This window comes from Pteropus medius, unplaced genomic scaffold, assembly GCF_902729225.1.
Source record: "Pteropus medius unplaced genomic scaffold, Ma_sr-lr_union100, whole genome shotgun sequence".
NCBI lineage: Eukaryota > Metazoa > Chordata > Mammalia > Chiroptera > Pteropodidae > Pteropus > Pteropus medius.
The window spans coordinates 3,970,606-3,998,502 of NW_024356335.1; the positions used below are offsets into that span (position 1 = coordinate 3,970,606).

The window sequence follows — 27,897 nt, forward strand, 5'->3', positions numbered from 1 at the left end:
ACCAACACGGCAATAAAAAGTGAACCAAATACCTGTTGCAGGACTGTGCTATACACTTGGAAAGTAACTGAATAAGACAGATGCTGTGCTGTAAGACCGTTGTTCTTCATTGGGGGTGATTTTTGTCCACCCCCAAGAGACATGTGGCAGTGTCTGGACACATTTCCAATCATCATGGCTGGAGGGGGAAGTGTCACTGGCATCAGTGTGTAGAGGTCAGGAAAGTCGCAAAACATTCCACAATTCCGTTAGAAAACAAGCAAGTCCACTTTGAAAGAGATTTAGGGAGTGCTGAGCAGGGGAGGGGCTGCCTGGGCTGGTGAGTGGTTGGGAAGGGCCTCCTGAGGAAGTGACATACAGGCTGAACCTTGAGGCCTGCCCAGGAGTTGTGGGTGGGGGGAGAGAAGAGTGGGGCACAGATGATGACCTGAGCGGGCAGAGAACCGGCACATTCCAGCACAGCCTCTGTGCAGGGCAGGCCACTTCAAGAATCCCATCCCTCTTTGTAAATATCCATACCAAGTTTATTTAGCTCATCAGCTCTAAACAAAAGAGTGAGTGTGACTGTTTCTCTTAGCAACCACCTTGCCACCCTCTACCAATTGTCCTGAATTTCTCCAGGGCTCAGGAAGTCTTTTGAGAGAGATTTCCAAGCAGGTCTACATAGATGGTGCCAAGCACTGTGCTAAGTGTTCTATAGGCACTAACTTGTTAACTTCTCGCATCAACCTCATTAGAGAAGGATTTCTAGGTGAGGAAGCCAAGGCTTGGTGAAATTAAGTGACCCTGTACTAGGGCACAGAGCCACTTAGAAATTGGCCGGCTCCAAAGACCTGGCTCTTACCTGTGAAGAGTGCAGCTCCTGGATGCAAACCTACCTATGATCTTTCAGGCCTGGCCATAGGTCATTACAGAGGTTTAAGATGGCGGGCCTCAATGGGAGCGCTGCTCTCCCCACACTAAACTTGGGACACAGTCAGTACACTGCAGCCTCCAAAGGGAGATGCCATCAAGAAGGCAGGACCCCTGGCTGGCCTTGCTAGCACGTAAAGCTACATTCCTAGCCCAGGTGCCTCCATGCGAGGCCTCTTTATTGGGGGCTGTCAACCGAAGCCTTCCTCCAAGTGCCTTTGCCAAGACCTCCTTATCAGGAGGAGTGGGGAGACTTTGCTCTGACTCATTACTCAGTACTTTTCCACTTTTAGCCCTTCTCCCTCTCACCACCCCCAACACACCCACAAATCCAGAAAACAGCAGGAGCAGTTAGTTGGGGGTTCCCTCAGCAGTGAGCTAACTGCCCATCTGCAACACATCTAACCTTTACCTGGCGCTGTCCCATGGACACTGGGGGAGCTGTCACTTTCTCCTCTTGCTGATATCATCATAGTAAGTGATCACAGGCTTGACTGTTACATTAGACTACTGTGACATGTGGCAGCTCAACTTCTGACAACTTGCTCAACCAGCCTCTTCCAGATCACTTGCAGCAAGAGCCTCCTAGCATCCAGCTCTTTCCTGTACTGGCCTTGGTTCCCATGCCCCAGACTGCCTTGAATCTCAGTTAGTCTCTGCTCCCTGTGCCCCGTGCCCTCTAGTTCCAGGGTCATTGTTTTGTAATGTGGCTCAAATCACTTTGGACAAAGCTCCCACTGTGATCTGCAGAAAAGACTCCTCTTGGGGGTATCAGACACGGTCGTAGTGGTGAGAGCTGCCAGTATTTATTAAACACATATTGTGTTCTAGGCACACGCTAAGCGTTTTACATATATGGTCTCATGAAATGAGTCCATACATACAGTGCTTAGAATGGCATCGGGTCATAGTAAGTGCTCAATAAATGGTAGCTATTTCCATTGAATCCTCACCATGCTACTGTATCCTGTCCAGTAGGTACTGTCATTCAACACCCCCATTTTGGAATTGAGAAAACTGGGGCCCTGAAAAGTTGATACTGTGAATAAATGGTGGAGATGATCTCAAGCCCAAACCTGCCTGAGCCCAGGTGCTTTCCGCCGGGCCTGTTGTGCAAATTCTATTGGATAAGAAACAGCTAGGTCAAAGACAGTTCACAAAGGACATCTTTGAAAGACTTCTATCAAAACGGTTTAAAATGTAAAAGGTTTCAGTGCTTGAAGTAGCAAGCTTCAGTGGCTGAGAGAATTTTCTTTACATTGCTAAGCAAAATTCAACTGAGTAAATTTGAAGATCTAATCGGCTTTATTAAGCAATTCGTGAATTGGGCAGCATCCCATCCAGCAAGGAGAAGGGCACTCCGAGGGGCTGTACAAATTGGAAGGTTTCTTAGAGGAAGAAGGGTGGGACAAGAGAGCTATTAACAAAAGAAAAAGGATTATTTTTAGGCCAGGATGGCTTCTTTGGTGGGGAAGGGAACGGCAAGGGTTTTTACCATGACGATTGCCTCTTCTTTCTGTGGGGCACTGGTGTGGGGAACGGCGAGGGCCCATTTGACGGATTACCTTACAGTTGCTTGACCAGAAAATTCTGGACTGGTTGGTTAAGATTACATCTCTGGGAGAGGTGGAAACTGCAATTAGGTCAGATATTCAATCTAGGTTCGGTATCATGAGCTTTTAGCACAGGGGACGCCATTGTGGGCCTGTGGTTTTAACCACATGAAACTCCACATTTCAGGAAGGAATCCCCAAAAATCACCCTGATATAAGTGACAGTTCTCACCAGCAGCCCGGGTTTAATTCTGTTAATTTACCCTCTTTCCTCTTAATCTGAGTAAGTCCAAAGCCTGCAAGTAGGAGAGGTCGGTATTCCAAGTGTCAAGGACAATAACAACAGGAACTGTCTCCCAGTCCTCCTCCTTTGACCTAGAAACTCCTAAATGTCACGCTCAAATTACCTTTAGGAGAAGTCACATCTCATTGGCAGTAAGGTCAGAGAAGTTAAGAGATAAGAGCAGTAGTTAAGAGCATGGGCCTCCACAGGGAATAAGGTAGCTGTGTGACCTTCGGCAAACTGTGTAACCTCTCTGATCCTTAGTGTTCTCATCTGCAAACTGAGCACAATATTAGTACCCAATTCACGGGACTGTTGCAAGGAGTCAATGAGGAATGCTTATAAGGCCTGGAAAGAGTAGGGGCTGGAGAATGGTCAGTTTTTATTATTACTAAATACTGGAGCGTGATAACTATATCTGAGAAGGCTGGGATCTCTCCAGAACAAAGGCCAGTCTTAAATGAAAATCTCTGCTTGGAACCAGCCCTCTGGGGCAGGATCCCCATTCCAGCTGAGTTTAACTCTTCCAGGCTCCCATCCAAAGTTCTTACCTTCAGGAAATACCAGAATCACCCAGAGAGCTTGTTGTTCACCATGCATATCCTTAGAGCTCTCCCTCCAGGAGTCTCTTCCAGGTTTTGAGGAGCCCAAGAGTTGGATATGTTTAACCAACACCCTGGGTAATTCTCACTCAGAGTGAGAAACACTGCCCTAAACCAGGGATAGACATACTTTTTCTGTAAAGGGCCAGATGTCTCTGTCACCACTGCTTTACTCTGCTACCTTAGCACAAAAACAGCCAAAGATATTAAGTAAATGAAGGAGTGTGGCTGTGTTCCAATAAAACTTTATTTATAAAGACAGGTAGGGGCCATATTTTATCTCTGGGCCATAGTGTGTCAGCCCCATCTGCTTTCTGCCAGCCCATATCTCTTCTATAGATAACCAATAAACACACAGACATGGGTATATAAAAAAAAAAGATATTTCTTTAATTTAAAATTATGACCTAGAAAGAACCAGTCAGTTTAAGTATCCAGGCTTCTTCTTTATATTCAATTGGAAGAGACACAATATTGGCTCAGATTGCCAATCCCAGAGAAAAACCAAACCAAATGGAAAATCCTCGGAAGTCCCCACAGCTACGTTGCTGGGCCACCAGGCTCCACTGACGCAGGATGCCCAGGCTGCCTGGGGCTGCTGCTTTCCTTCCGCTACCCAAATCCCTCACAGGCCTGATTCCTCTCCATTGCTCTGTAGCTAGCCCTGCACGTCCTCCACAGAGAGGATGGTGGCACAGCAGTCACCTCCCCACCCTCTTTGGGGACAGTTTCCTGTGACTGCGACAGTGGAGCTGAGCAATTCTGCACGTACGCGCCCAGAAGGGCAGCACCTTCATCGTTTAGCTGAGAGCTGGAGCCTTTCGTTGTAACTACCAGTCCGTGTGGTCAAGGCACCGGCAGCAAGATGGCAAAATTGGGAAACAGTCTGGGAAGATGCGATCAATTTCATTCTGAAAACAAAATAGACAAATGCCATCTGGGTAAGTTCCCTGCATGTGGGAGAAAGCATCAAGACGAGCACCACCTCCTTCAGGACTCTGAGGTCTGTCTGCTCTTCCCCGGCACAGAAATCAAGGTCCCACTTCTCAGGTCTGTGATGCTCCTGTCTCATACATTCAGGGCCAATCAGACCTGCCGATTCACCTAGCCAGCCAGTAGGGGTCTCGAAAGAACTCCAAGCTCTGGATGATATGTGAAGGGAGTCAGGGTGTGATGCCCAGCAGGCTCTTTTTCTGGTACTGAGTTTGGAAGTGTGCAGACAGTAGAGAAGAGAGGAGGAAGGGCATGGCCAGAGCGGCCCTCAGAGATCCTGGAGGCCTTCCCCGGAGGGGTTCACGGACAGAATAAATACAACTGGCTTGAAGCAGGCCTTCTGAAAGAAGCCAGCAGGTCACCACACACCCGCTGCAGTGGGGTGACAAGCTCCCATGCTGGTTTGCTTTCTCTAAAATTTACAGCACCCAGGGCCTGATGCCTGACCTGAGTCAAAAGCTGTTGGGACAAACCGCTACGGGGCTGCCCAGGCTGCAGTGGAAGACCAGATGGTGACCAAGCCGTCCCTACCACACACAGCATTCCTGAGCCCAGCGGGCCGCATCCTGGGTATATTGCAGAGGCAGCGCAGGGCACTGACAAGGGCCTCTGCTGTGTTTCTGTCACCACTCACTGGTGGGGTGGGTGGGGGAAGAGCACGGCATTAAATAGAGTCCCCTGAGAACTGAGGCGCAGTGAGGAGAAAAAGGATGGGGTTTCCTCCTCAGGCCCAGTCACTCTGCCTCCCAAGGGAGGAAGAAGATATTACCGTGCTACAGCCAGCACCGCTGACATTACCTTACTCAAAAAGATGGCGCTTGGGGCTGGGGGCATTTCAGCAAAGACCCCCTGGCTGTGTGACGACCCCCAGCAAGAACCTTCCTTACAACTGTCCTAGACTGAGTATGAGTCACATCTCAAGCCCTGGCTCATGACAACACGTGTCCCATCCCCAATGCCTGACCCCCAGCTAACCGGCCTTCAGGTTCTTAATGAGAAAGCACAAGTGATGGGGGTAAGAGAGTCTGGGTCCCAGGACCCAACGATTCCTCTCCCCAGTCTCCTTCTTGTCTCAGAAACAGTAGACCCCCTAAATGTCTGCTTAAAGAGCTGCCTATGTGGCTGGCCATAGTCAAAGGCCAGTCACAGACTCCACTTACGAGACCACGGCAGGGTCACCCAATCACAGCAGAAGGCTGGCTCAACCCCTGCTCTCACTGAATGATGCTGTCCGGCTGTCCATTCTGGGCCACCTGTCCAGGGTCAGAGGTGGGGGCGGGGCTGGGCGTGTTGCTCTGCAGGTAGCGGCGGATATCTTTGATCATGGGCCGGAGGACCTGGATGAGGACACTCAGGGCCGCCTGGGTGCCCTCCATGGCTTGAGCCTGACGCTCCTGGGCACAGGCCTGCACCTCCTGGGAGCGGCGGATCATTTGCAGCAGGTCGTTCTGCTGCTCCAGGTGCTGGGCGATTTCCTTCACGTGCAGGTTGGTGACCCGTTGCTCCTGGATCAGCTTGGCCGAGTTAAGGGCGATTCGGCTTTTGAGCGCCTGGGGCTTGACTGAGGGGTCAGCGTGCTGGGCAATCATCTCCACGGGGGTCTCCGCTGGCAGGGGCGGGGGGGCCTCAGTAGTACAGTACTCGACCACTCCCTCCTCGAGCGTGTGATAGGTGGTCTCTGTGGGGACTGCGGAAAGAAAGAACAAAGGCAGCATCAGGTCACTTTTCAGAAAGAGTGAAGCTGGCCACGTGGAGAGCAGGACATTAGCCCTATTCTGGGGAATTCAGGCCTCCTCTGGCTTTATAGCTATTCGTGCACCTAATCGAGAATCTAAGGGGTTTAGAATCTTAATCTACTTGGTAACCAAAGGGTCAGTCCTCAATCCGGCAAAAGCAAAGATGCTAATAATAACACTAGCAAAAAATTTAGAGCACCTACTACGTGCCAGGCACTGCGCTAAGCCCTTTGCACTCATTAGCTTGATGATCCTTATAATGACATCGAGAGGTAGGTCCTGTCGTGTTCATTTTCAGAAATGAGGACACTGACTGAGAAACATAGAGTGACTTGCTTAAAGTCACATGGCTTATTCAGCAGGTCCAGGAAACAAACTCAGGTCTCCCCAACACCAGAGTCCATTGTGCTCACTAACACCCCACTGGGCTGCTTTTGGCTAATACAGGTAGGGCCACATGCTCCCCGTAGTGCCCCCACACAGTAGGTATCTTTGGTGGGACTCTCTACATGAGCTGTTTGTAGCCACACTAGTCTTATCTCTTTCTGTGCTTTCTTGACTTCAAGCCTTTTCCAGTCAAGCAGAAAAGGAGTTGGGAGTGGAGAGGCAGCAGTTTAAGTGCCCAATAAATGCCTCCCTATCTCCTTGATCACTCTGGTCAATGGAATACCTAAAGGTTCTTCCTGTTCCAGAACAGGAGTTGATTTAGGCCAGAGTTTGATCTTCTTTCCCACCTCAATATCCTTGAGAAATATGACACTGCAGGGGATGGCACTCACACATACACCCAATTCCCCAAAACCTCCACTGAGAATCAGCGATCAATACAGTTTATAACCCATCACAAAGGAGCAGTTAATAGTCACTGATGAAAACCTTATCTGAACTAAAAAGTCCAATCCATGTTCCATTGTTGTTCACAGCTGAGAACCTTTAAAGGGATTCTAGTCTGGCTGTTTGGGCCTCCATGCATAGAGAGAAAGGTCTATCTTCTTCATCCTTCAATGCCGACATCAACTGTGTGTCCCCACCCGGACCAGGAAGCCTCCTTTCTGAACCATCTGGCTTCTTGGGCAGTCCTTAGTTTCTCCCACTGACAGTGCAGTTATTCATACATGGGTCTTATGGCCTCTGTCGTAGACACCTTAGCTATCCTAGCACAGGATTTGGCACAAAATAAGTGTTAATGTTGGATGAGCTATAAATGAGTAGATTAACACCAGGAACCATGAGGTTCCTCAGCTGTGTCTGATGAATGTTGGCAGCACTGAAAACCCAGAACGTCTATGTCCAGAATCCGTGTCTGACTTGGGCATGATCATTCCCATCTATCTACTCATTGAACAAATATATCCTGACTGCCTACTATGTGCCAGGCCCTGTGGTAAGTCCTGTGGGGATATAAACGTGGTCTCTGTCTTCAAGGACCACATAGTTCAGTCATGGACATGAATGGTGGCAAAACACAGTTGAAAGCAATCCAGCTCATCAGAAGTCCAGACTGCGTGCTGAGGAACTCCCAAAGAGAACAAGATCACTTCTCTCTGGGGAGTTCTTGGAAGGCCTCATGGTCTTCCAAGACTCCTATCTGACCTTTGGCCCTTTGCAATCAACCTTCCCCAGGCTGCCCAAGCTCTTGCTGGCCCTTCCCATTTATGAACGCTGGACTGGGCAGGAGAGGTCACTCACTCTGTGTCAGGGTGACCGTAGCTGCCGCTGCAGTGGCTGTGGGTCCGAGGGCCACGGGATGGATCTCTGAGGTACTGGGTAGGCTGATGATGGTGGCCTCGCCCAGCAGGTTGCAGATGCGCTGTTGCATGGGGGTGAGCAGTACGGGGGCTACAGCTGGGCCACCGGCACCACTGCTACCACCTGACCCTGGCCCACCAGCTCCATCTTCCTCAGTGGGCCCTGGGGCCTCGCCACCCTCCACAGCTGCCCGGACCTGGGCAACCTTGCGACGGACCTCGGTCTTGAGGTCAGACCACTTCTTCTTGACCTCAGGCAGCTCCCTGCGGCAGGTGGCTACGGCGTTAACCCTTCTCAGGATGCCGTGCCAGGCTGCGCTCTTGGCAGCCAGAGGGACCCCAGCGTTGAAGTGGTTCACCAGCAGGTGCTTCTTCAGTTCTAGTTCCTCCACGATGATCTCCACCTCTCGCTCAGAGAAGTTCATCTTCCTCTTCTTGGCTGGGACGGCCATGGCCTCTCTCTACCCCTTTTGAAAAATATATTACAACCCCCTCAATCGCCCCAATTCCCCTTCTCTTCTTTCTCAGCCTCGCCTCTCACCCACCCCCCTATAGGGGATAGGCCGGGCTTGCCCAAGGCCGAGCACCAGGCCTTCGGTAACCCCCCTCGCTACGCAAAGTGCGTAGGGCCAAGCACCGACCGGCCCAGTCGCTGCCAGCCAGCTGCGTAATGGCTTCCTGAATCTGCCTCTTCCGCCGGGGTGTGCGGAGATCCGCCCACTTCCCCTCTTCCCGCCTCCCAGCGCTTTTCGAGAGGAACCTGCCCTCCCGGTTGGCTGCAGCTCAATATCACGTCGTTCACTGGCTCTTTAGATATGTCGCTCAGCCACAGAGCACGCCCACTCACTGGAATTGGCCTGATCATTGGTCTAAGGGTGTGTCTGTCGCTACAGAGCGCTCCGCCCACTGAATCTTTATTCACTTCCATTGGAGATTGTGCTGTCGTTCAATTATCAGTATTACGACTACTACGCTGTTAAATTCAGCTATTTTATTGGTGATCTAGGGAGTTAGATTATCAAAACCTGGCTTCCTGAGGATCCCTAGTGCTTTCGGCCTTTAGCCGTTGGCCAATTATTTTTAATTCCACCCATGGGCGCAAATTCTGGTTTTCAGCTACAGCTCACATTACTTCTTACACAAATTTTATTTCCCACCGGAGACTACGATCTCTTCGTACATGACCGCTCCTCCCATCCTAACGATTCTGAAGTCTAAACAATATTTCTCAATGGAAATTGGACACAGGGCATTTCGCCTGCCAATTACATAATTTCTGCCTATAACGGCGTGATTGCCTCTCTTCGGCCCGGCTCAGCCAATCCCCGCCTCCCTCAGTTTGAATCGGCTCCGGGCTGAGCCGGAATCGCCCCGCCCTTTCCATTGATTTGGGTCTTCCTGGACTGTGCCGGCCGTCTCTGGGAGGCTCCGCCCCTCGGCTATCCGGTCCTGTGACTGGCCAGCAGTGCGCCTGGGGGCGTGGCCAGGGAGGTGGTGCGCCGCGGGTCGGGGTTCCCGGAAGCGGCCCCTCCCGCCAGTTTGCCGGCATCTCGGAGCCCGCGCTCGCAGACTGAGGACACCGGCGTGTCTTCCGCGTTCTCCTTTCCGCTCGGCGTCCCTGCCTCGCGCCCGATGGTGAGTAGTGTGTTGTGCCGCTGCGTGGCTTCTCCGCCGCCGGACGCCGCAGCCGCCGCCTCGTCGTCCGCCTCGTCGCCAGCGTCTGTGGACCCGTGCGGCGGCGCCGTCTGCGGGGGCCCGGACCACCGGCTGCGCCTGTGGAGCCTCTTCCAGACGCTCGACGTCAACCGCGACGGCGGCCTGTGTGTCAACGACCTGGCCGTGGGGCTGCGACGCCTGGGACTACACCGCACCGAGGGCGAGCTCCGGGTAGGCGGTGCGCACTGTCCGCGCGGGCGGGGTGATGGCCCCTTCGTGCCCCAGAACCTCGGGGAAGTCCGGGCGACAGGTCTGGGCCACTGGGTGGGTGACAGGTCATAACGACGCGGCTTCTTGGGCAGACCCTTGGAGCAGGTCTGCTGGATGGCCTCTTGGGCTGGGTGGGACCCCCGAGTGACAGATGGACACCCTATTTATGCCCTGGTGGGAGTGGAGTTCCTTCCTTACCTCTGTAGATGCTTAGGCCGGGGGAAAGGCTCTTCGTGCACAGGTGGCACCCTCTGGGCCTTCTGATAGGCGAAAGCCCCTCCCTGCTTGGGCCAAGTCTCAGATGGCCAAGTCTCAGAAGTCCACCTTTAGTCACCTCCTGACCTCAAAACTAAACTTCATGCACTCCCCCGCCACCACCCACCACTGAAGTGTTCATCCATTCTCCTCCAGTGGCCCTCCTCCCTTCCGCTCTCGTTTCCATGCCAGCCTGTGGGCCCTGTTCTGGTTCCTCTCAAAAGCACGTGGGAGTTGGAAAAAATGGGAACTGGGGTTTCAGGCAGATCTGTGTCGGTGTGGGTGGTGAGGATTGACAGTTCTCGTGGTTTAGGCTCATCCGCATTGACATGCTTATCCAGAAGATGGGACCGCGATCCCTTGCAGGGTTGCAGATCCTGAAAGAATCTGGGGGAAAATACTTCCTAAAAGTGAAAGTATTGCACACCTAGGAGGGGATATCATTACTCTCCTCCAGGGGGAGGGGGGATGGAGAATGGTTGTCTCTGGGCCTACTAGAAAGAGAATTGCTGTCCTTTCTTTATAAGAACCTCAAGCAGAGGCTGTTTCTTCCCCCTCTGTCTCTCAGGGTACGTTTTTTCCTATCTGACTGTGGGTGTAGCTACTCTTTCCCAAGTATTTCATTTACTTGTGGCTTTGCTGGATTTACGACCTGGAGGACTACTGAGAACTTTACGTAATAACCTGTTTCTCTTAAGTTAGTTCATTTGGTCCACTTGTATGTATAACAATTAGAGAACCTCATAGTCAATTATGAAATAATTTGGTAAAATCCCAGAATTAAACCAATTTGTTGGTTAGGTGAGTGTACATAAGGTGTTTTTAACTCATGTCTAAAGTATCTTGGATCAACATCCAAGGTATTTAACCTACTTAGGATCTGCCTACAAAGACCAAGGGTAACACAATAGGGCAAAATAGAATCATTGGGTTAAGTCCAAGAAGTTTAGAGAAAAGTTAAAAAAAACTTTTTTAAATGAGTTTTTCGTAAAAAAGCAGTTGTGAGCTTGATATTTTCCCATACATATCTGATGAATAAATCACTTGGAAAGGTCATCTAGCTAAACTCAGAGAGTCTGTGCCTTTTCAGCTCAGGGAGGTGTGGGCCCAGGTTTACCTTTCTGCTTCCATGAACCTACACAGTTGGCATATGCTGCCAGGTACACCGGGGGCATCTGGCTGTGGGTTGTGCCTCAACGAGAGTCACAGTGCATTTATGATTCACAGCACATCTGATATTGATCCGAATCCATTTTTTGGCAGTAAATTTCTAAGGGCAAATAAGGAGAAAGTGATCGTTTTTCTTTCCAGTGCTGAAAGAAACTTTTTTGATTAACTGTACGGAGCCTGGGCCCTTGGGATCACATTGGCTCAAAAATCTTTGACTCTGTGACTGATCTAAGTTCTGTGATATGAAACAATTCTTTTTAATTTTTATAGTGTATGGATTTAGTATGGACTCTGTTTCTACAACTCTTTCAGCTTTTGTGTAAGTTAAATTATCATACAGCTTTGAGACTGGAAATGATCCATTTCATTCGTTTATTATCCGTAGAGGCATGCATGTTAGTCCTGTGGCAAACGGTTTAGGTATTAAGAGAATCTGCCTTTTTGTAAGTAACTGGGCAACAGGAAGACACCCTGCCTCATGAACCCCCATACCACTTCCTGTTGAAATACTATCAGTGTTAGCTACATACAGAAAAAGCAGTGCTGTAGTTTTAAGCCAAAAGAGAATTTGGGGGCCCTTGGGTTAGAAATGGGTCATCTGGCATGGGAATAGGCGTTGGAAAACACATCATCAAACTTTGGCAGCTGCTTCATATGACCCTGAGGATCAGTCGGAGATGCTAGGGTTTCTCAGGAATCAGCTAGGAGTGCTTAACAGTGGGTGATGGGTGAAATGAAGGCCACGTGACTATACAAGACCTCTTGCTAGCTTACAACAGATTGGGTCAGGTTTTCTTTAGAAATAAACCAGCTATTTTTGGTATCTGTCCTTTTTTCAGAAGAATTGGAACAGTCGAGGAAAAATGACTTAAAATGGAGGTGGGCAGAGAAACTGATGGCAGCCAGCCAGGGAAATTTTCTTTAAAAAGGGTATTGGAGCAAGGAGCCCGTCCTGGGACAAAAGAAGGGAAGGATCTATTAAAGAAAAAAAAGATGACGACAGCGGTAGTGACTTTGGGAAATGAGGCTTCAGCTGGAGCTAATTATAGCATTGCCTATTTAAGGCATTTTCATGTGACCAAACAAAATCTTTGTCTTAAAACAAATTTAAAACATAGGTTGGAACTTAGGCAGCCAATTAGAGGAAGAACGCAAGCCGGATTAGATGTAAACAGTTGTCCCTTTAGCTGAGGCTTGTGGGGCTCTCCTAATGGGCCGGTGTTTAGTGCGGGTGAGGATTCTAGAAAATGTGTGGTTTGCTGATTTACAGACTTGTATATGCACCAGCTAGTTTAAGCCTCAATAACTTTATAAAATAGACAAGAAAGTGATTTCACTCCTTTCTACAGAGGAAGGAACAGCGGTTCAGAAAGACTGTAAAACAACCTCAAAACTCATTTGACCACTAAGGAATTAGACCAGAGAAAGAACTGGAACCATCTTCCGATTCCTGCTATACTCTCTAACTATACCAGCTGTTTCTGAGAGACATCAAGAGAGTTCCAGTGTGGGCTTTTGGGAGAATTTGAGAAAGATGAGAGATCCATTTAGAACCACATCTGTTATTCCCAAAATAGGTTTCAAGATTATCCAGAGATTATCCTGTCAAAGAATGAGAATCTGCCCTGCCCTAATTCTCTCCTTGACCTGAGCAGTGTACATGAGGCAATCTCTGTTCATTTGAAATAATCAAATATAGGATCATTAAGGTCAAGTTGGTATTGCTTAATCAGACAGTACTGTTAAACTCTATACCTTTTAAATGTGTTTCCATGTAGGGGAAAGGTGTTTATCTAAATAGCCGGACTTAGACTAAGACAGTCTATAGAAAAAAAGAGCCTTTTTCACAGAAGAGGAATAGCATCATTTAGTATAATATAATGGCCCATTAGAAAGAGAAGAATGCTATTTGCAGCTCGGATTGAGTTCATACACTAAACTGATTGTGTTATATTGTTGCCAAACTGGTTCCTGGCTTGAAGTAATTATCAAAATGAGATTTTGTTTTTAAGATTTTTAAAAAATTAGTTGGTATTTGAAAAGATAGTCAGGTACCCTGATCCTAAGACCAAGTAATAAACGAGAATATAGCAGATTAGGCCTGATCTGGAGCTTCAGTTGAGTGAGTTCCTTTGATGTTCAAAGAGTCATTAATTGTTGAAACCGCAGGGGAATGAGAGGAACGGATATTTTGCTGGTATTTATTTCGAGTCCATCTGAGTACAGCCGCATGTTCAGTTCGGTGAACAGAACTGTTGTTGCAGGTCTAAGGCCATGCCACCCTGAACAAGCCCAATCCCGTCTGACCTCGGAAGCTAAGCAGGGTGGGGTCTGGTTAGTACCTGGATGGGAGACCACCTAGGCAGACCAGGTGCTGTAGGTATAAAAAAAATAATAATAAGGGATTGTAAACTGACAAGGTCCTTGCAATCTGTGAGGTCAACCAAGGGTTGCCTCGCTTTAAAAAAAAAAAAAGAAAGAAAGGGAAAAAAAAGAACTGTCATTGCAGAGGACCTGCCGCATCAAGTCGTGGCAGATTTTTCATTTTAACCATTTCTTCTCATACTGATGTGAATTTGATCCTGGAATTGGGCCTTGGAAGGGTCACTGGCTGTCATCGCCAGCCTCCTATTCAGTGTGGGGAGCATTCCCCTTGGGGCATCCTTCGCAGATGGCCATTCCATTGTGGTCTGGGGTCATCATGAGTTCTTATGTCAGACTGAAGTCTGCCTGCTTGTATCTACTCCCCATTTGCCCCAAATTTTACCTTAGGGAATAACACACAAAAGTGATACAAGGGCCCTTTAAGTATCTGAGGACAGCTATCTAATCTTCTTGTGCTCTCGGCTGCTCAGCTGCTGTAAAAACATGCACTTCTCATGCACTTCTCACGTGATAAGCTGCCCATACCTTTCACAGTCCCTCATCTGAGGCAGTGTACCGTGGGAGTTTAGAGTATAGACTTTCCTTGGAAACACTACACTAAGTGAAAGAAGCCAGTCAGAAAAGACCACATCTTATGCGATCCATTTATATGAAAGTCCAGAATAGGGAAAGCTACAGAGACAGAAAGTAGATTACAGGTTGCTTAGGCCTGGGAAGGGAGGGGAGTGGAGAGATAGGAAAGTGATAACCAGAAGGTTTGAGATTCCTTTTTGAGGTGATCAAAATATTCCAAGGTTGACTGTGGTGATGGCTGCACATATCTGTGACTGCTAAAAACCATTGAATTGTACACTTAATGGTGATTGGTCTGGTATGTGAATTTTATCTCAATAAAACTGCTTTTATTTTTGTTTTAAGTTTATTTTTGAATCTATTGGGGGTGACATTCGTTAATAACTATATAGATTTCAGGTATACAGCTTCATAATAGGACATCTGAATGCTCTTGTGTGCTCACCGCCTGAAGTCTGGTCTCCTTTTGTTACCATGTATTTCACCCCCTTTACCCTCTTTGTCCGCCTCCACCCCCCTTCCAGTTACCACCCCTCTGATAACTACCATTTTGTTGTCTGCATCTATGAATTTGTTTTAAATCCCACATATGAGTGAAATCACATGGTTTTGTCCTTTTCCATCTGACTTATTTCACTTAGCATAATACTCTCAAGATCCATGTTGTTGCAAATGGCAATATTTCATCTCTTTATGGCGTTGTATATTTGTACCACATCTTCTTTATTAAGTCATCCATCGATGGACTTCTAGTCAGTTTCCATCTCTTAGCTGTCGTAAATAATGCTGCAGTGAACATGGGGTATATATATCTTTACGAATAAGTGTTTTCAGATTTTTCGGGCAAATACCCAGAAGAGGGATTGTTGGGTCATATGGTAGCTATATTAATTTTTTGAAGAAACCTCCATACTATTTTCCATAGGGGCTGCACCAATTTACATTCCTACCAGCAGTGACCGAGGGTTCCCATTTCTCCACATCCTGTCCAGCACTTATTTCTTGTCCCGTTGACAATAGCCATTCCAACAGATGTGAGGTAGTATCTCATTGTGGTTTTGATTTGCATTTCACTTGTAACTATTGAAAAACCATGGAATTGTACACTTAATGGTGATTTGTATGGTATCATACAAAAAGATGTTAGGCATCTTTTCATGTATCTGTTGGCCATCTGTATGTCTTGGTTGGAAAAGTGTCTTTTTAGGTCCTCTGCCCACTTTTTATTTTAATCAGATCTCTTTTCTTGTTGAGTTGTGTGAGTATGGGATATTATTAGCTCCCTATTGTAGGTGTTGTTTGCAAATATCTTCTCCCTTTCAGTTGGTTGCTTTTTTGTTTTGTGGATGGTTCTTTTTGCTGTGCAGAAGCTTTTTAGTTTATGTTCATTCATTTATTTTTTCTTTCTTTGACTTTGGGGTCAAAATCGCCTCTGAGACCAAGGTCAGTAAGTTTCGTTCCTTTGTTTTCTTCTATGTATTTTATTGTTTCAGGTCTTATATTCAAGTCCTTAATCCATTTTGAGTTAATTTTTGTGTATGGTGCCAGATAGCAGTTTAGTTTCATTCTTTTGCAGATGGCTTTCCAGTTTCCCAACACCGTGTACTGAAGAGACTCTCCTTTCTCAGTTGTATGTTTGTCAAAAATTAGTTGCCCTCATATATGTGGGTTTATTTCTGGGCTCTCAGTTCTGTTCCTTTGGCCTGTTTTTCTGCCAATACCATACTGTTTCGATTTTTGTAGCTTTGTAGTACAGTTTGAAGTCAGGGAGTATGATACCTCTGGCTTCGTTAGTTTTTCTCAAGATTGCTTTGTCTGTCTGGGGTCTTTCGTGAAAAATGCCTTTGGGATTTTGTTGGGGATTGCATTAAATCTGTATGTTGTTTTAGGTAATAATGGCCAGTTTTATAATGTTAATTCTTAAATCCGTGAACACGGAATATCTTTCCATTTCTTTGTGTCTTCTTCAGTTTTTTCAACAATGTCTTGTAGTTTTCAGTGTACAAGTCTTTCACCTCCTTTGTTAAATTTATTCTTAGGTATTTTATCTTTTTTGTTGCAACTGTAACTGGGATTGTTTTCTTTATCTCCCTTTCTGATATTTTATTGTTAATACATATAGAAACACAATGGATTTCTGTATATTGATTTCGTATCCTGAAACTTTACTGCACTTGTTTATCGTTTCTAATAGTTTTTGATGGAGTCTTTAGGGTTTTCTATATATAGAATAATATCATCCGCAAACGGTGAGTTTTACTTCCTCATTCCCAGTTTGAATGTCTTTTATTTCTCTTTCTTGCCTAACTGCTCTGGCTGGGACTTTCCATACTACGTCGAATAACAGCGGCAAGAGAGGGCCTCCTCGTTGTTCCTGATCCTGGATGAAAAGTTTTCAATTCTTCATCATTGAGTATATTAGCTGAGAATTTGTCATATATGGCCTTTATTATATTGAAGTGTTCCTTCTATGCCCATTTTATTGAGTGTTTTAATCATAAATGGATATTGTATCTTGTCAAATGCTTTTTCTGCATCTATTGATATGATCATACGATTTTTATCTTTCGATAATATGTATCACATCGATTGATTTGCGGATGTTGAACCATCCTTGCATCCCTAGAATGAACCCCACCTGATAATATCCCTTTAATGTATTGTTTTATTAGATTTGCTAGTATTTTGTGTAGGATTTTTGCATTTATGTTCATCAAAGACACTGACCTGTGATTTTCTTTTTTGTATGTTGTCCTGGTTTTGGTATCTGGGTCAAGTTGGCCTCATATTCCCTTATCAAATTTTTGGAAGAGGTTGAGAAGGATTAGTATTAAATTGTCTTTGAATGTTTGGTAGAATTCACCAGTGAAGCCACTTGGGCCCGGACTTTTTTTCATTGGGAGGTTTTTGATTACCGTTTTAATTTTCTGACTAGTGATCAGCCTGTTTAGCTTTTCCAATTCTTCAAGGTTAAGTTTAGGAAGGTTTTATATTTTTTAAGAATTTGTCCATTTCTTCTAGGCTGTCAAATTTGGTGGCATATAGCTTTCATAGTATTTTTATATATTGTAACTTCTCTCTCATTTCTGATTTTATTTATTTGAGTCTTTTTTTTTTCTTCATGAGTTTAGCCAGAGGTTTGTCAATTTTATCTTTTCAAAAAAACAGCTTCATTTCATTAATTTTTTTCCATTGTCTTTTTGTTTATTTCATTTATTTCCGCTTTGATTTTTATTATTTCTTTCCTCCTACTGACTCTGGGCTTTGTTTGTTCTTCTTTTTCTAGCTCTTTAAGGTGTAATGTTACGTCGTTTGAGATTTTTCTTGTTTCCCGACGTAGGCTTGTAATGCTATAAACTTCCCTCCTAGTACCCCTTTTGCTGCATTCCCCCGCATTTTGATGTGTAGTATTTTCATTTTCATTTGTCTCTATATAGCTTTTGATCCATTCTTTTATGTCTTCTTTGACCCAATAGTTGTTCAGTAGCATGTTGTTTAACCCTCACGTATTTACGGTTTTTCCAGCTTTCTTCTTGTACTTGATTTTCAGTTTCACACCGTTGAGGTCAGAAAATATGCTTGATATGATTTCAGTCTGATATTTAGTGAGACTAGTTTTGTGTCCCAACACATGGTCTGTCCTTGAGAGTGTTCCTTGTGCACTTGAGAAGAATGTATGTTCTGTCATTTTGGATGGAAAGTTCTATAACTAGCGATCAAGACCATTTGGTCTAATGTGTCATTTAAGGCTGGTATTCCCTTATTGACTTTCTGGCTGGGTGATCTATCCATTGCTTTCAATGGGGTGTTCTGGTCCCCTACTATAATTGCATTTTTGTCAGTTTCTCCCTTTAATTCTTTTAGTACTTGCCTTATGAATTTTGGTGCTTCCAGGTTAGACACATATGTATTGATAACAGTTATATCTTCTTGATGAATTATCCCCTTTATCCTTACAAAATGTCCATTTTTGTCTCTTATTACCTTTTTCATCTTGCAATATATTTCGTTTGATATAAGTACTGCTACACCTGCTTTTCTCTGAATGCCATTTGCTTTAAGTACCATTCCCCCAGCTTCATTTTGAGCCCATGTTTGTCTTTGGAGCTGAGATGAGTCTCTTACTGACAACATATAGTTGAGTTCTATTTTGTAATCCATCTTGCTACTCTGTGCCTTTTGATTGGTGAGTTCAGTTCATTTACATTTAGGGTGATTATTGATATATGGACTTACTACAGCGATTTTATCTCTTGTTTTTTGGTTGCTTTCTATCTCCATCATTTCTTTTCCCTTGTGATTCTGACGGCTATTTAGTTTGATGGTTTTCTATGAATTTTTTCTTTGTTTCCTCTTTTTTTATGTTTTGTGTCTCGGCTCTGGACTTTTATTTAGTGGTTACCATTAGGTTTCTGTGAAATGTCTCATACCTACAATACTCTGTGTTTTGTTTTGTTTTTTTTTTTTTGATTGCCTCTTATCTTCATTCACCTGTACCTATTCAAATCTTTCCTCCTCTCTTTTTATGCTTTTGTCGTCACAAATTATCCCTTTTTATGTTTTGTGCATTTGTTATCAAACTGTAGTAGTTATAGTTATTTTAATGCCCCTTTTCCCTTCAGTTTTCATGATATAATTGTTTAATAACCTATTCTGTATTAGATTTGCAGTTTCCTCCCTCTTCCTGTCTGTTAATCACCTTACTCAAAAGTTTCGTATACTTTTGTCTTTTCGTTTCTGATAGAAGAATTCCTTTCAACATTTCTTGTAGGTCTTGTGGTGGTAAATTCTCTCAGCTTTAGTTTGTCTGAGAAATTTTTTATTTCTCCTTCATACCTAAAGGATAATTTTGCTGGCTATATTATCCTTGGCTGATGGTTCTTTTTCAATATTTTGAATATTTCCTTCCGGTCTCTCCTGTTGTGAAGTTTTCTCCTGAGAAATCCAATAATTATCTAATGGGGCTTCCTTTGTAGATTACAGTTTCTTCCCCCTCTCCCCCGCCCCCCAGCCACATCACTGCCACCTTGAGAATTCTTTCTTGGTCATTCATTTTTGGAAATTTGAATAAAATGTGTCTTGGAGAAGCTCTCTTTGTTTGGTGTTAATGTAATTAAGTATTCTGTTTCCTCTGTCGTAAACTTCAGTTATTTCCATAGCCTTGGAAAGTTCTCGTCAATATTTACTCGAGGAGGCTCTCTGTTCCCTTCTCTTCTCCTTCTGGTATACCTCTTATTTAGATTGCTCTTTCTAATGGAGGCAGATGTTTCTCATATAGTTCCTTCATCTTTTTTAACTCTTCGTTTTCTCCTTCCTCCTGGGTAATTTCTAGATTTCTGTCTTTGAGTTTGCTAATTCCCTCTTCCATTTGGTCTTTTTCCAGTGGTCTCTCTAATGCAGTCCTCATCTTATTTATGGAGTTTGTAAGCTCCAGAAATTTCATCCGGTTCTTTTTTACAGTTTCAGTATCTTTGGAAAAGTACTCCTTTTGTTCACTAATTTTATTCCTGAACTCATTGAACTGCCCTTCTGAGTTTACTTCATAGCAGCTGTCTTGGATTCTCTGTCATCTAAATCAGTCTTCCATGACTTTGCATTTGGTTTTTGGAGACTTTTCATTTTCTTTCTATGATCCCAAGTTACATCAGTAGTTCATGGTATTCGATGGATTGTTTCTCTGTCTCTGCATTGAGGTGATCTTCTTTGTTGTTGTTCAGATACTGTTTTGCACTCAACAATTCAGCAGGTCGATAGGGTACTTTCTTTTGTTTTTCAGTAAATGTTGTTATAGTGCAAATTCTTGTTTCGTCTGCACTATTTGCGCCTCTGGGATTGCTGTTAAGTGTTGTCATTCAGTTAAGGAAAATGCCATGTACCCACTGGGATGATGGTGTCCCCTCTGACCAACTTGCTTCGCTGTGGTGGGGGGGTGCAGCAGACGATAGAGAACTGATTTTCCTAGCTCTCGGAGCCACCTCCTTTTCCCACTGTATTTTGGATTTTATCAGGCTCTGTCAGAGGATGTCAGGGAGAGGACGGAGTTTGTATCTCACGGCTCTGCCTCCCCTTCCAGCAATGGCTGTCTCCACCATTGCATAGTTTAAAGGTTCCCAGCCACCTCTACCCGGCTGTTGTGATAATGGGCAGTGGGGAAGGGAGATGCCTTTTGCAAAAGGTGAACTGCTTCTTACTCTCCAGGCCATAGTGTGAGGGCTGCAGTCTGACTTCTCCCCGACTACCACGCTTGTTGGAGCTGCAGTGAACACCGAATGTGTCTGCAGCCATCGTCCCTGTCCTTCCCCCTGTCCTGTCTCCCTACTCATCCGAACACGCCCACCTTTAAGTGTCCCAACGTGCGGATCTTTCAGGTGTGTTTGTGCGTTGAGCAGGGGGTCTTTGTTGCGTTTTAGTTGTCTAGCTTGTTGTAAATGTAAGGGGAGAAATGGAGTCTTCTCACTCTGCCATGATGCTGACGTCACCCCCAAAACGTTTTTTAAAAACAATACTGTCTAAGCTTTGTGATATAAATTTGGGTTCAAATACTGTTTCTGCCATTTGCTAGCCACGTGACCTTGAGCAAGTTGCTCAGCCTCTCGAGGTCTCAGTTTCCTCATCAGAGACAGAGTGGCCTGAGTGCCCGCCTCATCAGGTTGTTGTGGGGCTTAAATTAGATTCAGTATAAAAAGAGCCTGGTACTGTGTCTGACACGCAGGTGTTTAACGCAATGACTTCTTCCTCCGTTGAGTCTTGGAAAATAAGATGCCCAGAATTGGTCGTAATCATCGATACTTTTCCCGGATTGCTTAAGTGAAAAGTGGAATGGAAGGAAGGAGAAAGTCTGGGGATGTCAGTATAAAGGGTCTTAGCACCCAGGTAGCGCGCCCTCTCTTGCCAGCTGAGAGGCCTGCAGCCGTTTGGGGAGGAAAATGTAGCTTTCAGAGGCCCGGGCCCTATAGACATTAGGAAAGTTAAAACAGAAAAAGAAATCCTAGTGCGAGGAGATTTGAGTTCACTTTGAAGTGAAAATGGAAACTTCGAGTAGAGCTAGGTTAAAACCCTTGGAGATTACCTCTCAGACTGCATTATTTTGCAGAAGTGGGGCTGAGGCTTAGAGGCCGCACTGGTCGAAGACAGAGCCAGTAGCAGAATCCAGGATTTTGACTCTGCCCAGTTTAGTTCAATATACACCGCCTCCTACTATGACTGTGGGTACTTAACTAGCCCCTAAAACTTGGCAGCCTTTATAGTCACAGCTTATGACATTGCCGTATCTGTGCATGGCACGATCTTAGCATTTTAACGCCCCCAATGATGCTCAGGAAGCAGCAACTGAAATAATCGGTACACTCTTCTAATATGGGATATAAAAGACTCGACACAATACCTAAAAAAAAGACATCTTAAAGATGCACCTTCTCTGAAGTAAATAAATGAATAATAAAGGTAGGGCTTAAAGAGCTTCTTATCTGCTTTAAACTCTTGGCTTGGCTTTATAGGAAGCTTGAATTTCCCAGGGCCACAGTGGAAACTGGAGATGGTGGCTGTCCCTGTTCCTGCTGTGGCTTTGTGAAGCTTTCTACGCTCCATCAGCCCTGGGCCTCGGGCCTGTTTTTGTCCAGTGCTCCTTCCCCTTGGCTGGAGTCTGACCTGGCTCTAAGACACAAAATGAACCACCTACACCGTGTGAGAAAATTCTCAAAAACCACAGAAATGCCAGTGGTGGGGGCGAAGGTGGGCAGAGGGAGGTAAGTTCACATCACCAAGAATAAGCACAAACTTAAATCCTTGCCCGTAGGTCTGACCCAATTGAATAGTCCTGTTGGTTAAAACCAGCCAGCCACTGTGCCCACCTTCGTCAACCTGGTGGCCTTTTTCCCATCTCACATGTAAAACGCTGCTGTCGCCTTTGGTTAATGCCTTTAGATTGAGTTTGAATGCATGGGACATTAGAACTGGAAAAGTTTTCAAGGTTTGTCCAGTTCAGTCTCCACGTTTTGCTGCCCAGAGAGGTTAAATGACTTGTCCAGGGTCCCACAGAGGCACTGGAGGAGGGAAGATGTCCTTATTGCACCCCTTAGTGATGCATTTATGGACACGGTCAACTATTTTTTCCTTTTTTCATTCATACCTCGAGTGTATTCTTTTTGAAAGTCTCTTCTTTAACCTATATACGGAATAAAGATAGCATCTGATAAATAGTTCTATAGCTACGAAATGCCTTTTCTAAGCGCTGGCTTGGTTTAAACCAGTTCCACTTACGCAGGCTTCCCCGAGCTGTCCTTTGCACCCTTGGCAGCCCCGATGTATAGTTGCTGAAGGCAGACGTTGGGTGGGTTCCCACCTTGGTCCGCGCTCTTCCCTCTACACTCCTCCAGCACAGAGCAAGCAGCTGCTGAGAGCTGTGTTCGCATTCATTCAGACAACCTCAGCTTTAGGGTGCGATCCTGAGATCACTCTTAAGATACCGAAAACATTTAGTATTGCTTTAATAATAAACCTGCTGGTTTGCGTCTGCACGCGGGAAATGGGAAGGCGTGAATGAGGGTAAAATGGCTGTGACAAGCAGGCTGACCATGAGCCAGTGGTTTGGCTGCCACTGATCAGTTTCAGATTGGTTGAGAAATTTCTGATTATTTTAGGCGATTGGGTTTTTTCAATATCATATTCTTCTCCTCCCTTTTATACTTGGCACATACTTATCCTGAAGCAGAATCATGCTCTCATTTAAGAGCAGGAAAAGAATAGAAATTTTGCTGGGTTTCTCTGTGGTCTCTCTTTGCTTCCGCAAAACTGTAATTTACATGTTAAATCTCAAAATCGTACACGTAACCCAACTAAAACTAGATAATTTTGTACACACCTAACTTTCTTTTAGATAAAAGGAAAAAAAGACGTCTTTGTTAGTAGGCATTGACCTTGAACTTGGGACCTCAGCGGGGACTGGCTTTTTACCAGGAGTAAGCGGAAGCCATACAAGAGACTTCTCCGTGCAGCACAATTCTCTTCCACAGTCATGGGAGTTTCCTTCAGGGAGTTTTTGCCTAAGCTAGAGTTTCCGGTTTTACTTCCTAAAATGGAAATAGATGGAGGGGGTCTCCCCATTTTCATCACTGCAGTTGTCATCCTTGATACCTTGATTTCATTTGTGCCAAACGAGGCGAGCACCTGGCTCCTCTTTGTCTAACTGCGGGCCGAGTCACTGGCAGAAGGCTGCGCAGTCCTCCTGTGTTACATTCTGCAAGCCAGCTGCCACAGAGCCGCTCAGGACAGCACGTAGGATCTAAACATTTAAATTCTCCGGTCGATTCATGTCAGAGGAGATGGATGGTCACCTGCTGCAGTTGTGTCTCTGGAATAACAAATCGGTACCATATATCAGTGTGTAAAAGAGATCGTTCTGTCCTAAAACATTTTTAAAAATAATGTACCCCCTTGCACATTTTTAAGTTGACATCTGAAGTTTTTTGACATAAGTTTAATAGCTGCAGAGGATATGATTTCTGGCATGTTCTATTTCTGCTTTAAATGTATTTATTTGTCGGTTTTGGTTCTGGTCAAAACCTTAGAGTTTTGCACGTTCGACTCATTGAATTTATTGTAAATGTCCTCCGCATAATCTAATTGGCCCAGCCAGTGCTCACTTTCAAATCAAATCAGCCTGGCTTCCTGTCAAATAAAATCTGGCTTCATTTCTCAGTCTTTAAAAAAGTGTTAATAGTCATCTTTCTGACAACATGTCTTCTGAATATTATAATAACTCTAAGATAGATAGATAGGTAGTAAGAAATTAAACTGGTAGACGTGAGACGTGGAGCATGGCCCTGGAGTGGGTTGTGGGGAGCAATGCCTCATAAAAGATTCCCTCAGGAGTATCCACTTGTCCTTCAGTATGATGCTCCAGGGCCACTTATCCCCTGAGCCGGCGGTCCCCATCCTTTTTGGCACCAGGGACCAGTGCTCGTATGAGCATCTAATGCCCGATGAGCTGAGGCGGAGCTGAGGCGGTGATGCTGGCGCTGGGGAGAGGCTGCAGATACAGATGAAGCTTCTTCGCTCACTCGCCCACCACTCACCTCCTGCTGGGGGTCCATTCCATTGGAATCTGTCATTTTCTCTGAAAAGTATGGGAGATCCTGTGGCACTTTTTTATTCACCAGGTCTCTATTTTTTAGATTCTTAGAACCTACTTCTGTAGGTGATGAGCCTCGTCTTAACCAGTTTCTGTTGATGTTTATAAGCTACACCAACAGGAGGCTTATAGTAGCCTGCCCTGTCTCTGGGTATGGGTGGTCCCTCACACCCAAGAAAGCTAAGTGTGGTAGACTTGTATTTTAGTAGTTGCATGTAATCCAAAAGGACTTAACAGTCTACCAGATACTTCTGGTTTAGGTGATGCTGCTGTAAAAGGAAAGAGAAATACTGTATTAACCCATGAGGAAGTCAAAGATACAAGAAATGCTTTAAAATAAAAATATTGGCAAAATCTGCAATTGCACAAATTTTCATTGGTCTCTGGCCTAGGTTCTGAACCAGAGAGATTTTAGGATAAATAAGACATGGTCTCTCCCTCACCTAGGTTACCGTTTCCTTTCTTCTGCGTATTTTGGGCTTAATTTGTTCTTTTCTGATTTCTTGAGGTCAGAAGCTGAAGGCCATTGATTTGAGACCTTTCTTTTCTGACCTCTTCCCTTCTGAGTACTGCTTCTGCTGCATCCCACAAATTCCGATATGTTGTGCTTTCACACGATTCAGAATACTTTCTACTTTCCCTTTTGATTTCTTTTTTGATATATGGATTATTTAGAAATGTGTTGTCATTTCCAGATATTTAGGTATTTTCCAGATAGCTTTCTGTCGTTGATTTCTAATTTAATTACACTGTATCGAAGAACATCTCTTTCTCCCTTTCGGTAGATTGAATATTATTTGTAATTCCATTTTATCTCTTGTTGGCTTTCTCTCTCTCTCTCTGATGCTTGCTTTAGGAATGATGGTATACATCTTTAATTTGTCACGGCCTATCTCAACTGATATTATACCACTTCACAAATAGTTTAAGAATCTTAATAGTATACTTTAATTTCTTTCTTCCCAGCCTCTGTACTGTGGTTTTTATACACTTTTACTTCTACTTATGTTATAAACCCACAAAAAAATTGCTTTATTTTTGCTTTAAATAGTCGCTTATCTTTTAACAGAGATTTAAATAAGAAAAAAGTCTTTTATATTGACTCTGCAGGTACCTTTTCCGATGTTCTCCATTTCTTCCCATAGATCCAGATTTTCAGCCAATATCATTTTCCTTTTATGCAAAGAACACCTTTAATATTTCTTATAAAGCAGATCTGCTGGCAGTAAATTCTTTCAGTGTTTGTATGCCTGAAAAGTCTTCTTTTACCTTCCTTTTGGACGGTATTTTTCTGGGTATAGAATTCTGGGTTGTTCCTGATGGGAAGACCCCTGTCATTCTTATTTTGTTCCTCTGTATGTAATGGGTATTTTTTTCTCTAGCTGATTTTAAGATTGTCCTCCTTATTACTGATTTTCAGAAATTTAATTGTGATGTGCCCTAGTGTAGGTTTTTCTTTTTTCCTTTTTTGATGTTTCTTACGTTTGGTGTTCGTTGAGCTCCTTGGAACTGTGAATTTGTAATTATCAATAAAGTTGGGGGACTATTTTTTTCTGTCCTCACCTTCACAGACTCTAGTTACGTGTATATTAGCTTCTTAGTGATTCTCCCGAGGCTCATTGATGCTCTGCTCATTTTTTGGTTTTGTTTTTTTTCTCTATGCGTTTAACTTGGAAAGTTGCCATTGCTGTGTCTTCTTCAAGTTCATTAATTGTTTCTTCTGTATCATTTAATCTGCTGTTAAAACCAGTATATTTTCATCTCAGACATTGTAGTTTTCATCTAGAGTATCTGCAGTGTCTCTGTGTATCACGATCTTTCCGCTCGCTTCTTGAGCACATGAAATACCATGATGACTTTCAATATCCTTGTGTACTAATTTTATCCTTATGTCATTTCTGGATCAGTTTCGGTTGATTGTTTTCTGTCCTCATTATGGGCCATCTTTTCCTGCTTCTTTGCATTCCTGCTAAATTTTTGTTGGATCTTATCTTTTTGATTCCTGGGTATTTTTGAATTCCTATAAATGTCCTTGAGCTTTATTCTGAGATGCAATTTTTTGGAAACAGTTTGAGCCTTTTAGGGCTTTTTAAAGCTTTGTTAGGCAAGAACAGCGTTTACCGTAGGGCTAGTTTTGCCTCACTAGGCAAAACTCTTGGAGTACCCTACCCTTCCTGAACCTCACTCACTATGTTATGAGGTTTCCACTCTGGCCGGTGAGAACAGGAACTGTTCTTAGTGCTGTGATGCCTCTTCCCACGCTTAGGCAGTTTCTTCACTTGCATGTGCTGTGACTCAGAGGGGCCTTCAGTAGATCAGAACTTGCTCTCTGCACAGCTGTCTCCTGTGTGGTGCTAGGTCCTGCAGACTCTAGCTGCGCTGCCTTCCCTGGCCCTCCAGTTCCGTCTCTTCAACACTGGGAGACTGCTGGCCTCTGCCTGAGTCCCGCCCTCTATACCAGCCAGAAAGCTAGGCTCACCTCATTTGTATGAATCTCTCAGGAGTCACTTCCTTCCTTGCCCGATGTCCAATATCTTGAAAACCATCATTTCTTACATGTATTCTGGAAGTTTGTTATTGGCAGGAAGCCGAATTGGTCCCTGTTACTCCATCTTGGCCAGAACCCCTTGAATTCATAACTCAGTTTTACAATATGTAGGAATCCATTAAATTAAAAGCCAGTAACCAACTAAACATGGGATTTCTCTTATGTTTGTAGGTGGGCACCCAAGACATCACTGTCTGCTCCATTTCATCGGACTTTCAGTGCCTGAAAACAAGACTCATTTTCATGAAAGGATTACTTACTTAGTAGGATTTTTGGCTCTGAACTAGCTCTTCTTTAGTTACTATTGTTTAAAAAAAAAAAAACTCAGCTGAGTAAATTTGGAGATCTAATTGGCTTTAATAAGGAAATCATGAATTGGGCAGCATCCCATCTAGCAAGGAGACAGGTGCTCCAAGGAGTTGTCTAAAATGGACGGTTTTTAGAGGAAGAAGGGTGGGACAAGGGAGCTATTAACAAAAGAAAAGAAGGGATTATTTTTAATCCAGGATGGCTTCTTTGGTGGCGGGGCATGGCAAGTGTTTTTACCTTGACGATTGCCTCTTCTTTCTGTGGGCCACTGGTGTGGGGAACGGCGAAGGCCCACTTGACAGATTACCTTACAGTTGCTTGACCAGAAAATTCTGGACTGATTGATTAAGATTATTACATCTCTGGGAGAGGTAGAAACTGCAATTAGGTCAGATATTCAATCTAGGTTCGGTATCATGGGCTTTTAGCACAAGTGACGCCATTTTTGGCCTGTGGGTTTCTCTTTAGCAGTGTTAAAACTACTTAGTTGCAAAGTGGGCCCCTGTCTTGCTGGCTGTGCTTTTTAATCCCTCTGGGTTTCCTTTGTTGAACCAAGGACCCAGGTACACTGAGACACTTAGAAATCGAAGACAAAAACCAAAAGATTACCAAATTAAGGGCATGCCACAAATAAAGGATAATTAGGACAGTGCCCAATTTGAAAACAAAGAAGACAAAAAACTAATTAGTTGCATGAACGCACTATTTTCTAGATAATGATAATAAAATAGCTAATAGGTGGAAAGAGCATCCAAACCTATAGAATAGTTTTGTT

At 44.5% G+C, this 27,897-nt stretch overlaps 2 protein-coding genes and 1 pseudogene across 4 annotated transcripts in view; 2 read left to right on the forward strand and 1 right to left on the reverse strand.

Moving 5' to 3' along the window:
* Window positions 1-3,717: 3,717 nt before the first annotated feature.
* On the reverse strand, window positions 3,718-8,516 carry NAIF1 (nuclear apoptosis inducing factor 1). Of its 2 annotated transcripts, XR_005652519.1 has the most exons (3): window positions 7,769-8,516; window positions 5,504-6,030; window positions 3,718-4,261 (listed from the first exon to the last, which is right to left on the reverse strand). XR_005652519.1 is itself a non-coding variant. In XM_039861645.1 (2 exons), the coding sequence occupies exons 1-2, from the start codon at window positions 8,277-8,279 to the stop codon at window positions 5,558-5,560; spliced, it is 984 nt and encodes a 327-aa protein (XP_039717579.1). In that variant the 5' UTR covers window positions 8,280-8,516; the 3' UTR covers window positions 3,718-5,557. The 2 variants fall into 2 exon arrangements, 1 of the variants encoding a protein (XP_039717579.1); XM_039861645.1 differs by having other exon boundaries at window positions 3,718-6,030.
* An 818-nt stretch (window positions 8,517-9,334) lies between these two features.
* SLC25A25 (solute carrier family 25 member 25) overlaps window positions 9,335-27,897 on the forward strand; it is a 37,114-nt gene continuing 18,551 nt past the window's right edge. Inside the window, exon 1 of one of the 2 annotated variants that reach the window (XM_039861632.1) lies at window positions 9,335-9,462. In XM_039861632.1, coding sequence (XP_039717566.1) covers window positions 9,460-9,462 — 3 coding nt within the window. In that variant the 5' untranslated portion in view covers window positions 9,335-9,459. Of the gene's footprint in view, window positions 9,715-27,897 lie in introns of both variants that reach the window. The other variant, XM_039861630.1, reaches the window with a different exon arrangement.
* LOC120601844 (uncharacterized) lies at window positions 13,443-13,561 on the forward strand (annotated as a pseudogene).

What these genes read in the sequence shown, in the direction of transcription:
- NAIF1 (XM_039861645.1), bottom strand. Translation starts at nt 8,279, where the DNA reads ATGGCCGTCCCAGCCAAGAAGAGGAAGATGAACTTCTCTGAGCGAGAG. An exon ending in TACGGTCACCCTGACACAGA is followed by an intron (nt 6,031 to 7,768) that starts GTGAGTGACCTC and finishes TTCTTTCCGCAG; the next exon opens with TCCCCACAGAGACCACCTAT.